General features: G+C 25.1%; 2 protein-coding genes across 3 annotated transcripts in view; one reads left to right on the forward strand and one right to left on the reverse strand.

Moving 5' to 3' along the window:
* LOC145946799 (solute carrier family 53 member 1) overlaps nucleotides 1-17,567 on the reverse strand; it is a 67,348-nt gene that overhangs the window by 1,370 nt on the left and 48,411 nt on the right. Inside the window, exons 1-9 of one of the 2 annotated variants that reach the window (XM_083056557.1) lie at nucleotides 3,021-3,160; nucleotides 2,820-2,917; nucleotides 2,521-2,674; nucleotides 2,188-2,432; nucleotides 1,640-1,901; nucleotides 1,076-1,443; nucleotides 641-983; nucleotides 247-416; nucleotides 30-163 (exon numbers count right to left, since the gene is read on the reverse strand). In XM_083056557.1, coding sequence (XP_082912683.1) covers nucleotides 30-163; nucleotides 247-416; nucleotides 641-983; nucleotides 1,076-1,443; nucleotides 1,640-1,901; nucleotides 2,188-2,432; nucleotides 2,521-2,674; nucleotides 2,820-2,888 — 1,745 coding nt within the window. In that variant the 5' untranslated portion in view covers nucleotides 2,889-2,917; nucleotides 3,021-3,160. Of the gene's footprint in view, nucleotides 1-29; nucleotides 164-246; nucleotides 417-640; nucleotides 984-1,075; nucleotides 1,444-1,639; nucleotides 1,902-2,187; nucleotides 2,433-2,520; nucleotides 2,675-2,819; nucleotides 2,918-3,020; nucleotides 3,161-17,567 lie in introns of those variants that run through there. The other variant, XM_083056563.1, reaches the window with a different exon arrangement.
* Nucleotides 3,282-12,754, forward strand: LOC145946814 (putative serine protease K12H4.7). Its single transcript, XM_083056573.1, has 10 exons — nucleotides 3,282-3,421; nucleotides 3,929-4,076; nucleotides 4,274-4,530; nucleotides 4,668-4,849; nucleotides 4,930-5,165; nucleotides 5,255-5,390; nucleotides 5,458-5,774; nucleotides 12,059-12,191; nucleotides 12,281-12,450; nucleotides 12,528-12,754. The coding sequence occupies exons 3-10, from the start codon at nucleotides 4,306-4,308 to the stop codon at nucleotides 12,638-12,640; spliced, it is 1,512 nt and encodes a 503-aa protein (XP_082912699.1). The 5' UTR covers nucleotides 3,282-3,421; nucleotides 3,929-4,076; nucleotides 4,274-4,305; the 3' UTR covers nucleotides 12,641-12,754.

A 17,567-nucleotide genomic window follows, 5' to 3' on the forward strand; every position in this document is an offset into this window, starting at 1 on the left:
TTAAATAAATTCAAAGAGGATGTTTATACCTAAAGACCTCAAGAGGTGCTACAATGGAAGTCATCAAGTCGCTAGAGATGTATTTGCATTCAACAAGAATAAAGCTTGCAATCCATACAAATCGTAGTATAAAATCTTCAATTATTGCAAAGTAATAAAACCACTAAAAAATACAAATTAAATTATTAATATATATAATACATAAATATCAAATTATATATTTCTTTGCAAATAAGTTTTACTTACAGATGCTGAGTACACTACTTCTTCCCGCAGAAAACGATTTTCGCCAGCGTTACTATCTAAAAGACCCCAGTCCATCTTAAGATCCCATGTGTACGAATATATCGAATTAATAAGGCAACTACACACCCATAGCCATAACCATGGATTCTCCCATTGATTTTTATATTCTCCTGAAAATATATACATTGCATTAATTAAAAAAAAAAAATTAAGAACTTTAACTAGAAGAAAATTTAAATATAATTTTTATAAAATTATAAACACGTACACATACGTATATAATAATTTTATATAAAAATCATATTTAAATTCTCTTCAAATTGAAGTTAATATATATGGTATATATGTAAAAACATACACTTTTAAAAAGTTTTTTAATATAAATGCAATTTACCTGCGTGATAAGCGTAGAAAGTATTAGCTGCAACGACGAGAAAAGTTGTAGAATATTTTCCAGCGTTCACCAAATGCGGAAAAGCTTCTCTGGAATCTCGATATCGACGAACACATTGCGCAAAGCGAAACCACGCGGGAAGGCAACTCACGATAGGTCTAATAACGAGAGAGCCAGACATACAATGCGTAGTATCGCCTGCCTTTAACCAGTCGCCGTTCGTGATATAAAAGCATATTAAAAAATGAAAATCCAAGAACGCAGTCGCCAAGCTGTTAAACTGATCCGCCAACCAGAAATCAGCGAAATTGACATATGCAAACGGTGATATTAAAACACGTCCCTAAAAAATAGCGCACAAAAGATATTCAATTATATATACTATATTCAATTTTTTATTCACAACAAGAGCAATATTGCACAAATTGTACTTACTATGATCTTCAACAGCCAGAAACGAGCTTCATGGCGAAATATCTTAATCGGATTTAACAGAAACGTCAACATAATGCAGACAAGTACAAATGGATTTATGTATGGTGGAATGCTTAGACTTGCACTGTATAAGAAACTTAATAGGCTAAGCGTCCAAACAACTCCGAGAACAGCGGCTAGTTCCATGAGATGTTGCTCCGAAAGATGATTACGTGGGTCCAGCTCGAATATCAAAACATGATTGACACCAGAAGATCTCCATCCGTAGACATTAATTCCAATAAGGAATAAAAACTCGATAATAAGGAAGGGACCTCGATATAATCTAAATGCAATCTTTAGATTTTCTCCACTATCATGGAAGATCGCTGAAAATAAGGAAATTTTTAATAATGAAACTATAAGCACACATAGTAATTCTTTTATAATATATATAAATTTATATATATTATATACATATATATATATATATATATAAAATTCTTAATATATATATATATTTTATTATATATATAAATATATATAAATTTAATATATATAATATATATACATTTTTTACAATACCTGAAAGGACGACCGCGATAGAGAGAACAATGAAACTACCGGAAAATAAACCAACTTTGAAAGTAGTCCATGGACTTTGGTGCTCGCCAAGTGGTGGTACTCGAAGACGTTTCATAGCACGCTGTCGATCACCACCTTCAAGATCATTTGTCACTGTGGCTTCTGTTTCTTGTATCAATTTGTCTATATCTTTGGACGTGTAAAAATGTGACGTCTCAACACACTCAACTCTCCATTTTGAACCAGCATCAACCGATAGCAGCTGAAAATATTTTTAATACATTATGGGGAAATTAAGATTTGAACACTATTATATAATAAAAGCACAAATCATTAGACAATTACTGGCTTTTACTTGAGTAATACAGGGAATATAGCTATAATATCATATATAACAGCTGTTTCTCTTGCATTTTCTTGCATTATTTTTCAACTATAAGAGAAAATGGTAATAATATTGGGATATAATTGTAGTCTCTGAAATTATACAAGCTGTGACTAACAAGCGTTAAGTTACAAAAGACATGCAAATATTGCAATACAAATACCTTGTCATGTTTCTTAAGAATCTTGCGAAATCCAGTATGGTTAAGATTTTGATAGTTCTGAAGAAGAATTAGGGAGAGATAAAATTCTGAAAACGCAAGCTTTAGATCCCTAAGCTTTCTGGTGGGCAAAATTGGTTTCACACTAGCCTTTCCTTTGTTCTTTCCACTTCCTTGTTGCAGCTCCAGTGCAGTTTTTAATTCACTTTGCAGTGCTGCATATTTGCGTGTGGCTTCTGCTAATTTTTCTATACAATAAATAAATAATAATTAATATATTATTCATAGAAAAATTATGAAATTATTAAACAATATTAGTGCCAAAGAAATTCTTACCCGAGTAAAATGTATTAATCTTTTTTAATTCACGATCACAGAATGTAAAAAATACTTCATCAAATGAAGCAAAATGACGCGATATCACTTCTGGTTCTACGCTTTCATCTGAAGGTGCCTCTTCCACCGCTGTATAAAGCATTGCTTTCATTTCCTGCAAGATAAAAAAAAATTTAGTTAAAAAAAAGCTTGTGTAATGATAAAATTTTAAATTTGATTTTGACAAGTTTGCTTTACGAATGTATTTTCTCGCTTTATTAATCGCAGCATAAACTTAAATGTTTTTACTTAAATTATACCTCATAGCTAATATATTGTTTACGCCACTCAGGCGTAATATGTGCAGATAAATGTTCCGCAAACTTCATGTTGTCTTATACACAGTAGTTGCACTAATCTGTAAGAAAAAAAAAAAATATGAATAATATATTGCACACACAGAAAGAATCTAAAAAAATAAGTAATATTAAATAATAAGAAAAATTACATATAGAGCATACCGAGAAACTTTTCTTGGTGCTCGCCTCAACGGATCTAAATCCAAAACAGGTTATAGATGACATTTATAACAAACCGAGGAACTTTGTCGGCGGCGGCCGATCAAACGCTTTATCAAATGCTGTTTGGCGTGATAAATATTTAATCGGAGATAAAACTATTTGACATTCGCCAGCGAGAGGAGTTCACGACTCCCAAGTGAATCTTCTTCAACCGCCTTATCACGAGTCACGAGTTTCATTTAACTGAACAGCTGATCGAGCATCGAGCTAACCAGAGTTTTCGCGAAAAATCACGCGGATTTCTCTCACAGACAATTATAATAATTATGTTTCTCACATGTTGATCTGTCATATGATCGCTCACGGGACAAATCACGAGAATATTACACGTAATTTGCATTGTATGTACTTGAAATTTTCATTTTTTTTACAACTTGCTGTAACAATATTTCTGTAGCAAAATAACATAGGCATGCAAATGTTTTATATGCGACAACAATCTTTCAGTTTTTTTAATTTAATGAATAATAATTAATAATTTTTAATATAATATATAATTAATATAATAATCTTTTATAATAATAATTTTTAATTTAATGAATAATGAATAATTTTCTGAATTATTGTTTTTTTTTTCGTTCTCTCTATAAAAATCTGATACGACTGATTAATGAAAGAAAGAGAGATTCCAAAAAGGATATTATATATTATCATTGTATATATAAATCCTAAATTCATAATATTATCCGTATTATGAAGTCGAGATTTCGAAAGCAGTCCTTATTGTGAAGTTTTCCTTTAATTTAAAAAAATATATACCCCATTTCTTGTTATTTCTCCCCTCTTGAAATATTTCTCTATCCTATAAATATATATTATATATGTACATATGTATTTAACCTGCGCAGGTCCTTGAAGAGTTGTTTGTGTTTACATTCACAATATCAATTCTCCGCACAGCAAGGTCACACAAAGTTCATCGCAAGGAATGTTTCAGACTTTCTGCAGTAGAGTCTAACTTTTAGAACCTTACCTTTATTGCTACAAGTAGTTTGAGTGAGTATCTTATATATTGCATTTATTAAAATTTCTGTCAAAGATATTCATAGATGTGAAAAATATATGTTTATATTTTAATAGCAAAGTGTATAAAGTTTGTATTTATATATTAAGTTAAAAAAGGTTTATACTTTCTCTTCAATTAAAATATTCACAATGACATATATTTATATTTGTTGTATCTCATCTTACAGAATTGCTTCCATACTGAGAGTGGAGAATAATAATGATTCAAATGCATTTTAATATGCAGCTTCTACTGTTATTATCAATTATTTTGAATATCATAAATATCAGCACAGCATGGCGTACTTTCCTGAGAGGTCGGAGCAAATATGGCAATTTAGGAGAACCAATTTTATCTTCTGAAACATATGTGCTTCCTGAGGAGCAGTGGTTCACGCAATATTTAGATCATTTCAACCCAACTGAGGCTCGTGTTTGGAAACAGGTATTATATAAGATATAAGATATAATGAAATCTTTCATTATATCTTATATCTTATTGCTATTTCATTAAGTTTTGTTATCTCTTCAAACAAACTAATAGAATTACTGTTGGTTATATTTATTTATTATTTTTTATAGAAATATTTTGTCAATTCCAATTTTTATAAACCAAATGGCCCCATATTTTTATTGATTGGAGCTGAAGGTGTAGCAAATGCCACATGGATGGTAGAAGGTCAATGGATTGAATATGCCAAAGAGTTTGGGGCAATGTGTTTTTATGTAGAACATCGTTTTTATGGAAAAAGTCACCCTACTCAGTATGTAGAATATAAATAATTGAATGCAAGAGAAAATTAATTTAGAAATTTATATTATGTTGTAAATTGTATACTTGCAGGGATCTGAGCGTAAAGAATTTGGTATATTTAAGCTCGCAGCAGGCATTAGCAGACTTAGCATACTTTATTACAAGTGTTAATATTGGATACAAGTTTTCAAATGACACAAAATGGATTGTATTTGGAGGATCATATGGTGGATCTCTAGCTGCTTGGATGCGTTCTAAATATCCCCATTTAGTACACGGAGCTGTCTCTAGTAGTGGGCCATTGCTAGCGGAGATTGACTTTCAAAGTAATATATATATATATATATATAATTTTAACTAGTATTATTTTAAGATAAAAATGATATAAGTGTATACAAATGATTTTGTATTACAGAATATTTTGTTGTTGTTGCAAATGCTCTGAAAGATTATTCTCAAAACTGTGTTGACACAATAGCAGAAGCTAACAGGCAATTCAATATATTGTTGCATCATATTGTTGGTCAACAGCAAATAGAGAAAAAATTCAAGTGAGTAGAAATGTTAGAGTGTTGATAAAGTGCGATTTGCTGTTTTCTCATACAAATCATATTTCAGATTATGCAACCCAATTGATCCTGGGCATACAAAAAAAGTGGACATTTCTAATCTATATGAAACATTAGCAAGTAACTTTGCTGACGTTGTACAATATAATAAAGACAATCGTCAAAGCTCCCAAACTGCTAACATCACTATTGAAACTGTATGTAACACATTAGTAGATGAAAAGATAGGAAAACCTATTGATAGACTCGCTTATATAAGCAACATGATATTAAATGCTACTAAGGAGAAATGTTTGGATTATCGATATAGTAAAATGATTCGTGAGCTTCGAAATGTCACTTGGGCTAGTGAGCAAGCAGAAGGAGGTAATACATTTAAATTAATAGCGTATGAATTTAATTTTTAAATTATTTCATTACTGCAAATTATGTTTATATAATGCTACATAATGATTATGTATATATATGAATATGTATGTACATTTATGATTATGCATATATATGAATATGTATGTACATTTATGTTTATGCATATATATGAATATGTATGTACATTTATGATTATGCATATATATGAATATGTATGTACATTTATGATTATGCATATATATGAATATGTATGTACATTTATGTTTATGCATATATATGAATATGTATGTACATTTATGATTATGCATATATATGAATATGTATGTACATTTATGTTTATGCATATATATGAATATGTATGTACATTTATGTTTATGCATATATATGAATATGTATGTACATTTATGTTTATGCATATATATGAATATGTATGTACATTTATGATTATGCATATATATGAATATGTATGTACATTTATGATTATGCATATATATGAATATGTATGTACATTTATGTTTATGCATATATATGAATATGTATGTACATTTATGATTATGCATATATATGAATATGTATGTACATTTATGATTATGCATATATATGAATATGTATGTACATTTATGTTTATGCATATATATGAATATGTATGTACATTTATGTTTATGCATATATATGAATATGTATGTACATTTATGTTTATGCATATATATGAATATGTATGTACATTTATGTTTATGCATATATATGAATATGTATGTACATTTATGTTTATGCATATATATGAATATGTATGTACATTTATGTTTATGCATATATATGAATATGTATGTACATTTATGTTTATGCATATATATGAATATGTATGTACATTTATGTTTATGCATATATATGAATATGTATGTACATTTATGTTTATGCATATATATGAATATGTATGTACATTTATGTTTATGCATATATATGAATATGTATGTACATTTATGTTTATGCATATATATGAATATGTATGTACATTTATGTTTATGCATATATATGAATATGTATGTACATTTATGTTTATGCATATATATGAATATGTATGTACATTTATGTTTATGCATATATATGAATATGTATGTACATTTATGTTTATGCATATATATGAATATGTATGTACATTTATGTTTATGCATATATATGAATATGTATGTACATTTATGTTTATGCATATATATGAATATGTATGTACATTTATGTTTATGCATATATATGAATATGTATGTACATTTATGTTTATGCATATATATGAATATGTATGTACATTTATGTTTATGCATATATATGAATATGTATGTACATTTATGTTTATGCATATATATGAATATGTATGTACATTTATGTTTATGCATATATATGAATATGTATGTACATTTATGATTATGCATATATATGAATATGTATGTACATTTATGTTTATGCATATATATGAATATGTATGTACATTTATGTTTATGCATATATATGAATATGTATGTACATTTATGTTTATGCATATATATGAATATGTATGTACATTTATGTTTATGCATATATATGAATATGTATGTACATTTATGTTTATGCATATATATGAATATGTATGTACATTTATGTTTATGCATATATATGAATATGTATGTACATTTATGTTTATGCATATATATGAATATGTATGTACATTTATGTTTATGCATATATATGAATATGTATGTACATTTATGTTTATGCATATATATGAATATGTATGTACATTTATGTTTATGCATATATATGAATATGTATGTACATTTATGTTTATGCATATATATGAATATGTATGTACATTTATGATTATGCATATATATGAATATGTATGTACATTTATGATTATGCATATATATGAATATGTATGTACATTTATGATTATGCATATATATGAATATGTATGTACATTTATGTTTATGCATATATATGAATATGTATGTACATTTATGTTTATGCATATATATGAATATGTATGTACATTTATGTTTATGCATATATATGAATATGTATGTACATTTATGTTTATGCATATATATGAATATGTATGTACATTTATGTTTATGCATATATATGAATATGTATGTACATTTATGTTTATGCATATATATGAATATGTATGTACATTTATGATTATGCATATATATGAATATGTATGTACATTTATGTTTATGCATATATATGAATATGTATGTACATTTATGTTTATGCATATATATGAATATGTATGTACATTTATGTTTATGCATATATATGAATATGTATGTACATTTATGTTTATGCATATATATGAATATGTATGTACATTTATGTTTATGCATATATATGAATATGTATGTACATTTATGATTATGCATATATATGAATATGTATGTACATTTATGTTTATGCATATATATGAATATGTATGTACATTTATGTTTATGCATATATATGAATATGTATGTACATTTATGTTTATGCATATATATGAATATGTATGTACATTTATGTTTATGCATATATATGAATATGTATGTACATTTATGTTTATGCATATATATGAATATGTATGTACATTTATGTTTATGCATATATATGAATATGTATGTACATTTATGTTTATGCATATATATGAATATGTATGTACATTTATGTTTATGCATATATATGAATATGTATGTACATTTATGTTTATGCATATATATGAATATGTATGTACATTTATGTTTATGCATATATATGAATATGTATGTACATTTATGTTTATGCATATATATGAATATGTATGTACATTTATGTTTATGCATATATATGAATATGTATGTACATTTATGTTTATGCATATATATGAATATGTATGTACATTTATGTTTATGCATATATATGAATATGTATGTACATTTATGTTTATGCATATATATGAATATGTATGTACATTTATGTTTATGCATATATATGAATATGTATGTACATTTATGTTTATGCATATATATGAATATGTATGTACATTTATGTTTATGCATATATATGAATATGTATGTACATTTATGTTTATGCATATATATGAATATGTATGTACATTTATGTTTATGCATATATATGAATATGTATGTACATTTATGTTTATGCATATATATGAATATGTATGTACATTTATGTTTATGCATATATATGAATATGTATGTACATTTATGTTTATGCATATATATGAATATGTATGTACATTTATGTTTATGCATATATATGAATATGTATGTACATTTATGTTTATGCATATATATGAATATGTATGTACATTTATGATTATGCATATATATGAATATGTATGTACATTTATGTTTATGCATATATATGAATATGTATGTACATTTATGTTTATGCATATATATGAATATGTATGTACATTTATGATTATGCATATATATGAATATGTATGTACATTTATGATTATGCATATATATGAATATGTATGTACATTTATGATTATGCATATATATGAATATGTATGTACATTTATGATTATGCATATATATGAATATGTATGTACATTTATGTTTATGCATATATATGAATATGTATGTACATTTATGTTTATGCATATATATGAATATGTATGTACATTTATGATTATGCATATATATGAATATGTATGTACATTTATGTTTATGCATATATATGAATATGTATGTACATTTATGATTATGCATATATATGAATATGTATGTACATTTATGTTTATGCATATATATGAATATGTATGTACATTTATGTTTATGCATATATATGAATATGTATGTACATTTATGTTTATGCATATATATGAATATGTATGTACATTTATGTTTATGCATATATATGAATATGTATGTACATTTATGTTTATGCATATATATGAATATGTATGTACATTTATGTTTATGCATATATATGAATATGTATGTACATTTATGTTTATGCATATATATGAATATGTATGTACATTTATGTTTATGCATATATATGAATATGTATGTACATTTATGTTTATGCATATATATGAATATGTATGTACATTTATGTTTATGCATATATATGAATATGTATGTACATTTATGTTTATGCATATATATGAATATGTATGTACATTTATGTTTATGCATATATATGAATATGTATGTACATTTATGTTTATGCATATATATGAATATGTATGTACATTTATGTTTATGCATATATATGAATATGTATGTACATTTATGTTTATGCATATATATGAATATGTATGTACATTTATGTTTATGCATATATATGAATATGTATGTACATTTATGTTTATGCATATATATGAATATGTATGTACATTTATGTTTATGCATATATATGAATATGTATGTACATTTATGTTTATGCATATATATGAATATGTATGTACATTTATGTTTATGCATATATATGAATATGTATGTACATTTATGTTTATGCATATATATGAATATGTATGTACATTTATGTTTATGCATATATATGAATATGTATGTACATTTATGATTGTGCATATATATGAATATGTATGTACATTTATGATTGTGCATATATATGAATATGTATGTACATTTATGTTTGTGCATATATATGAATATGTATGTACATTTATGATTGTGCATATATATGAATATGTATGTACATTTATGATTGTGCATATATATGAATATGTATGTACATTTATGATTGTGCATATATATGAATATGTATGTACATTTATGATTGTGCATATATATGAATATGTATGTACATTTATGATTGTGCATATATATGAATATGTATGTACATTTATGATTGTGCATATATATGAATATGTATGTACATTTATGATTGTGCATATATATGAATATGTATGTACATTTATGATTGTGCATATATATGAATATGTATGTACATTTATGATTATGCATATATATGAATATGTATGTACATTTATGATTATGCATATATATGAATATGTATGTACATTTATGATTATGCATATATATGAATATGTATGTACATTTATGATTATGCATATATATGAATATGTATGTACATTTATGATTATGCATATATATGAATATGTATGTACATTTATGATTATGCATATATATGAATATGTATGTACATTTATGATTATGCATATATATGAATATGTATGTACATTTATGATTATGCATATATATGAATATGTATGTACATTTATGATTATGCATATATATGAATATGTATGTACATTTATGATTATGCATATATATGAATATGTATGTACATTTATGATTATGCATATATATGAATATGTATGTACATTTATGTTTATGCATATATATGAATATGTATGTACATTTATGTTTATGCATATATATGAATATGTATGTACATTTATGTTTATGCATATATATGAATATGTATGTACATTTATGTTTATGCATATATATGAATATGTATGTACATTTATGTTTATGCATATATATGAATATGTATGTACATTTATGATTATGCATATATATGAATATGTATGTACATTTATGATTATGCATATATATGAATATGTATGTACATTTATGATTATGCATATATATGAATATGTATGTACATTTATGATTATGCATATATATGAATATGTATGTACATTTATGATTATGCATATATATGAATATGTATGTACATTTATGTTTATGCATATATATGAATATGTATGTACATTTATGTTTATGCATATATATGAATATGTATGTACATTTATGTTTATGCATATATATGAATATGTATGTACATTTATGTTTATGCATATATATGAATATGTATGTACATTTATGTTTATGCATATATATGAATATGTATGTACATTTATGTTTATGCATATATATGAATATGTATGTACATTTATGTTTATGCATATATATGAATATGTATGTACATTTATGTTTATGCATATATATGAATATGTATGTACATTTATGTTTATGTATATATATGCACTGGCGGATCCTGGAGGAGGGTTTTGGGGTTAAAACCCACTTTTGCAAATTAAAAGAACCAGTTTTGCTGAATTCGTTTAAAAAATATAAGTCGTTTAAAAAATATAGTAATGGAAAGCAAACGTTAGAGAGCTATCGACGTCGTTGATCCTGGAATAAAAAAAGCTAATCATGAAACCAAAAATATTAATTAAAATAATTTTGCAAACCCCCCCCCCCCCCATTATCGATAGGATCCGCTAGTGTACATATATAAATTATGAATGGTATTTGTAGGACGTCAATGGATGTATCAGACTTGTACAGAGTTTGGATTCTTCCAAACTTCAACTGCGCAGCCTAATTTGTTCAGTGATACCTTTCCAGTAAATGTTTTTATACAGCAATGCATCGATATTTTCGGGCCTAGGTTTGTTTTTCTATTTAAGTTATATTTTTTGAATGTAATATTCACTTAGAAAATGTTTAAATAATAAGAGAAAATTCTTTCTCTTGCAGATACGATATAGATTTATTGAAATCTGCTGTCACCCGAACGAATATTTTCTATGGTGCGTTAAATCTACAAGTATCAAATGTAGTATTTGTACATGGTTCTGTCGATCCTTGGCATGTGCTAGGTATTATAAACTCTTCCAATCCACAAGCACCTGCTATTTATATCAATGGTAAGTAGAATGTACTATAGATATTTATTATGCATGTATATATGTGTGCATTATTTAATTTATTAATTTATTTGAAGGCACTGCACATTGTGCAGATATGTATCCTTCGTCAGAAAATGATCTGCCTCAATTGAAGGAAGCTAGAATACAAATAAAAGGTTTAATCAAACAATGGTTAAAAAATGATTAAAAATTCATGTCATATTTTTCCATCGTCATATATTATACATTATATATATATATATATATATATATATATATATATATACATATATATATATACGTATATATACACACTACATGTATGAAAATAAACAATATGTAACTCTTGTGAAATTAGTTCTCCATTAATTAAAAAATTTAATTTTTTTATGTATTCAAAACAGTATTGGTATATTAATTTCCTGATTCCAACTTTAATCTCCGTTATATACACATCTTGAACACATTCATAAAATTTAAACTGTTACTATCTCTTAATCGATAACGGGATCATCTCAACTCTTTCCATACATACGTCATATTTTTTAGCGAAATCTTTCGATCTGATATGAATAGATAACATTTCGCGGAACACAATTCAAACCCCATTAATAATGTCCTCAAGTAAAATTAAAAGCGGAAATGACAGATTTTCTCCCACATTGTTTCTTCCCGATTTTCCTACAAACAATGTATCTCGCTATTGTTGTGGGAACGGTGAAAGCAAAAGCGAAAATAGTGGCAATAACAATTCTGGGAGATACGAAGAAACGTCGCCGATAAACGCCATCGATAGAAATTACTAGTCAGCGATTCGATCTCTTGCAGACGGCTGAGAGATCTTCGCGAAAGAAAGGTAAGATTCATTTTGTTGCTAGACAGAACGGAAAGACCGTGAGAATAAATGAGATTCGATTGCAATCGCCGTCATTTTTTATTATCTAGCTATTTTCTACGCACTTAACGTACATCTCGGCAATTGTACATTTTATAACGAATTCTCGATCTCAAGGTTTCGCAGATATTTTTCTCAGAGTTGGTAAATTTATTTATTCTAGAGAGGAAAAAGGAGAAAGGAGGATTTGTCTACTTAGGCATGATAAGTGAACACATCCGAAATTTTCTTTAAGAAACATAAGAAATTCTTACATTATAAGTTATTATTTTTAAATAAATAAATAATTAATTTGAATAAATTAATTATTAATAATTATTTAATTTTTTTAGAACTAGAAGTGTTAACTTGATAATTAAATTTTAAAATAAAAATAATATGTTATAAGAATTAAAATAATAATGTAAATAACATTTGATATAGTATATACTTTAAACTCGAATAATATTTTTTTACAGAAATCAGCTGATAACTGTCAAAAAATATTTATCGAGTTTAAAATATTATAACATTATTTAAAACATTATTTTTAAGTTTTATAACATATTATTATTTTAAAATTTAATTAGTAAATTAATGTTTTATCAGTCGATTTCTGTCAAAAAATATTAATAAAGTATTAATTTGATAAATAAATTTACAAATAATAATATGTTAAAATTTTAAAATAGTAATATGTTGTGAATAATATATGTTATAATACCTTATCCTCGATTAATACTTTTTGACAGAAATCAGCTGATAACTCAAAAATATTAAAAGGCTCTGCGCACAATAGAGAAAATATTAGGAATAGGAATAAATATTAAGCATTAGGCCTACTGCACAATATAAAAGTATAGACAATAAGAACAGAGAGAATAAAAATATCCATGCATCAACAGAAGCAGATAGCTATTAGGGGATAACAATAGATATTTCCTGTTCTATTGATAAATATTTTCTATTTTCTGTTCTTATTGCTTGTACTTTTGTATTGTGCAGTAAGTCTAATGCTTAATATTTATTCCTATTACTAATATTTTCTTTATTGTGTGCAAGACCCAAAGTTAAATTATAGCATATTATTTAAAACATATTACTATTTTAATAGTTTTAATATATTATTACTTCAAAATTTAGTTAGCAAATTAACGCTTTATTAATATTTCTTGAAATCAGAAATAAGCTGATTAAAGCGTTAATTTGCTAATTAAATTTTAAAATAATATGTTATAAAAATTAAAATAATAATATATTTTAAATAATATGTTATAATACTTTAAATTCGATTAATATTTTTTTACAGTTATCAGCTGATTTCTGTCAAAATATTAATCGCGGATAAGCTATTATAACATATTATTTACAACATATTACTATTTTAATATTTTTAACATATTATTATTTCAAAATTTAATTAGCAAATTAACGCTTTATTTATATTTTTGACAGTTATAAATAAATAAAATTTTTAAAGATATAGAATCATTTGTCAAGCAAAATTCATTTTTTAAATTCACATTTCACTTTTTAAATTCACCTTTCAATTACGACAAACTTTGCTAAAAAAATTATGTAAAGAAAAGGACATTACTTTGTGATAAGAGAAATTATAATTTGCAAGTTAAAAAATTAAATATAAAATCATTTGTCAAGCAAAATTCATCTTTCAAATTCACTTTTCAATTACAATAGCTAAAAAATCATATAAAAGTAAAAAACATTTTATAAGAGAAATTATATTTTACAAGATAAAAAAATTTTTAAAGATATAAAATCGTTTGCCAAGCGAAATTCACCTTCCACCTTTCAGTTATTTACAATATTTATAATATAATATTTTTAATTTATAAGAAGCACATAAACGCTTTAATCAGCTGATATACTTGTCAAAAATATTAATAAAGCGTTAATTTACTAATTAAATTTTAAAATAATAATTACCTATAAAATTAAAATAATAATACGTTGTAAATAATATGTTATAATGCCTTATTTGCGATTAATATTTTTTGACAGAAATCAGCTGATAACTGTTAAAAATATTAATCGAGTTTAAGGAATTATAACATATTATTTAAAACATATTATTATTTTAATTTTTATATCGTATTCTTATTTAAAAAATTAATTAGGAAATTAACGCTTTAATCAGCTGATTTCTGTCAAAAATATTAATATAGTGTTAATTTGATAATTAAATTTTAAAATAATAATATGTTATAAAATGTAAAATAGTAATATGTTTATATATAAATAATATATTATAATACCTTATTTGCGAATAATATTTCTGACAGAAATCAGCTGATATAATTGTCAAAAATATTAATCGAATTTAAGGAATTATGACATAGTATTTAAAACATATTATTATTTTAATTTATAACATATTCTAATTTTAAAAATTAAGTAACAAATTAACACTTTAATCAGCTGATTTCTGTCAAAAAATATTAATAAAGCGTTAATTTGCTAATTAAATTTTAAAATAATATGTTAGAAATATTAAAATAGTATTATGTTGTAAATAATATATGTTATAATGCCTTATCTGTGATTAATATTTTTGACAGTTATCAGCTGATTTCCGTCAAAAAATATTAATCAGTTATCATATTACTATTTTATTACAGTTAACATATTACTATTTTAATTTGTATAATACATTATTATTTTAAAATTTAATTAGCAAATTAACGCTCTATTAATTTTTTTTTACAGAAATCAGCTGATAACTGTCAAAAATATTAATAAAACATATTACTATTGTTAGTATATTTATAGTATTCAAATTAGAAAATTGATAAAATCCGATAAAGAGTTATATGGCACAGTAAAAAGCACACATTAACGAAAATACAATCTATTTAGATGACAATACAGAACTAGAAGGTACTATTTGATGAATTCATGTTATTAGTCTATTAAAGATAAATTGCTCTGAAAAACTGTATCTTTTACAAAAATAGTAATAGAGAATTAAGTAGTGTGAGATCTGAAATATAATGCTTTAAAAGTTTGAAATAGACAGTACAATAAGTTCTGTTTTTGAAATAAAACAAATTATTCTTATTAACTATTAGTTATTCATTATAACTATTAGTTTTATATTTAAGTGTATTATATTTATTATAATTATCAGTGGAATTATTTTCTATTTATTTTTATTATTATTTGTTGTTATTTTTTATTATTATTCAAGTGCGCGCTTACATCATTTGATAGCTTTTAATATTAATAATAAATAAACGCAAATTACCTTATTTAACGATCGCTCGATTCTAGATTTATCTAGTCTAATTGACAGCAGAAATAAAATTAGTTTTCGTAGTAAACATCAAAGAGAGATAAAACTTTTAATATCTTGCATGTTGTGAAATAATAGATTTCACGATTTATATATGTATATTAAGAATAAATAGGAACTATATTTTTCTTAATAAATAAGAACCAGTTTTTCTTACATATATATATCGCGAAATCTATTATTTCACAACATGCAAGATATTAACGGTTTCATCTCTCTTTGATGTTTATTACGAAAACCAATTTTGTTTCTGTCAATTAGACTGGATACGAGTAGATACGTAAGTCTGGAATCGAGCGATCGCTAAATAATGTAATTCCGCGGTAATTGTCGATTAATGATTTGGTAACATCATAGAAATGTAACTGCATTTTGCACCGTCTGATATGCAGCAGCTCTGCGACTAATTGTGAGTGCAACGATCACGTATTTAATGCATATCTAATGCATATTACATATCGCATAACGCATGACAGGTTCTTTCTATCTCACCCTTTCAAGGGGCAGAACTTTCACGGCGTGCTACATTCTTCGGACATTATTCTGTTTCGATCGATTTGATCGGCGTTCGGTTAATTTAACACGGTGAAACTACTTGCTGCATCGTCGTCGCCTCTTTAGCGTTCCCCTTCGCTAGTCGTCGATTTCGAAGTCGTTGACCAAAATTACTTGTCTGATACTAATGACACTATCCAAATTAATCGAACGATCTACGACGGATCATAGAAAAAAGTACGGCTTATACGATACAAAATAATTCTTTCCTGGCCACGTTAAATTTCAATACAAATTCCATCGACGAAATCTCTCTTCTATATGTGTATTTTAATTCTCTTTCTACATATATTAATTTATCGATTATAAATTTTGATGATTGCATATCAATTGATACTTTATTTAGTTTATTTAGTTATGTCTTCTAGAGATAAATTGTAAATATTATACTTT

This window comes from Prenolepis imparis, unplaced genomic scaffold (assembly GCF_030444845.1).
Source record: "Prenolepis imparis isolate NDT839.2.m4 unplaced genomic scaffold, iyPreImpa1.0 SCAF_2, whole genome shotgun sequence".
Classification (NCBI taxonomy): domain Eukaryota; kingdom Metazoa; phylum Arthropoda; class Insecta; order Hymenoptera; family Formicidae; genus Prenolepis; species Prenolepis imparis.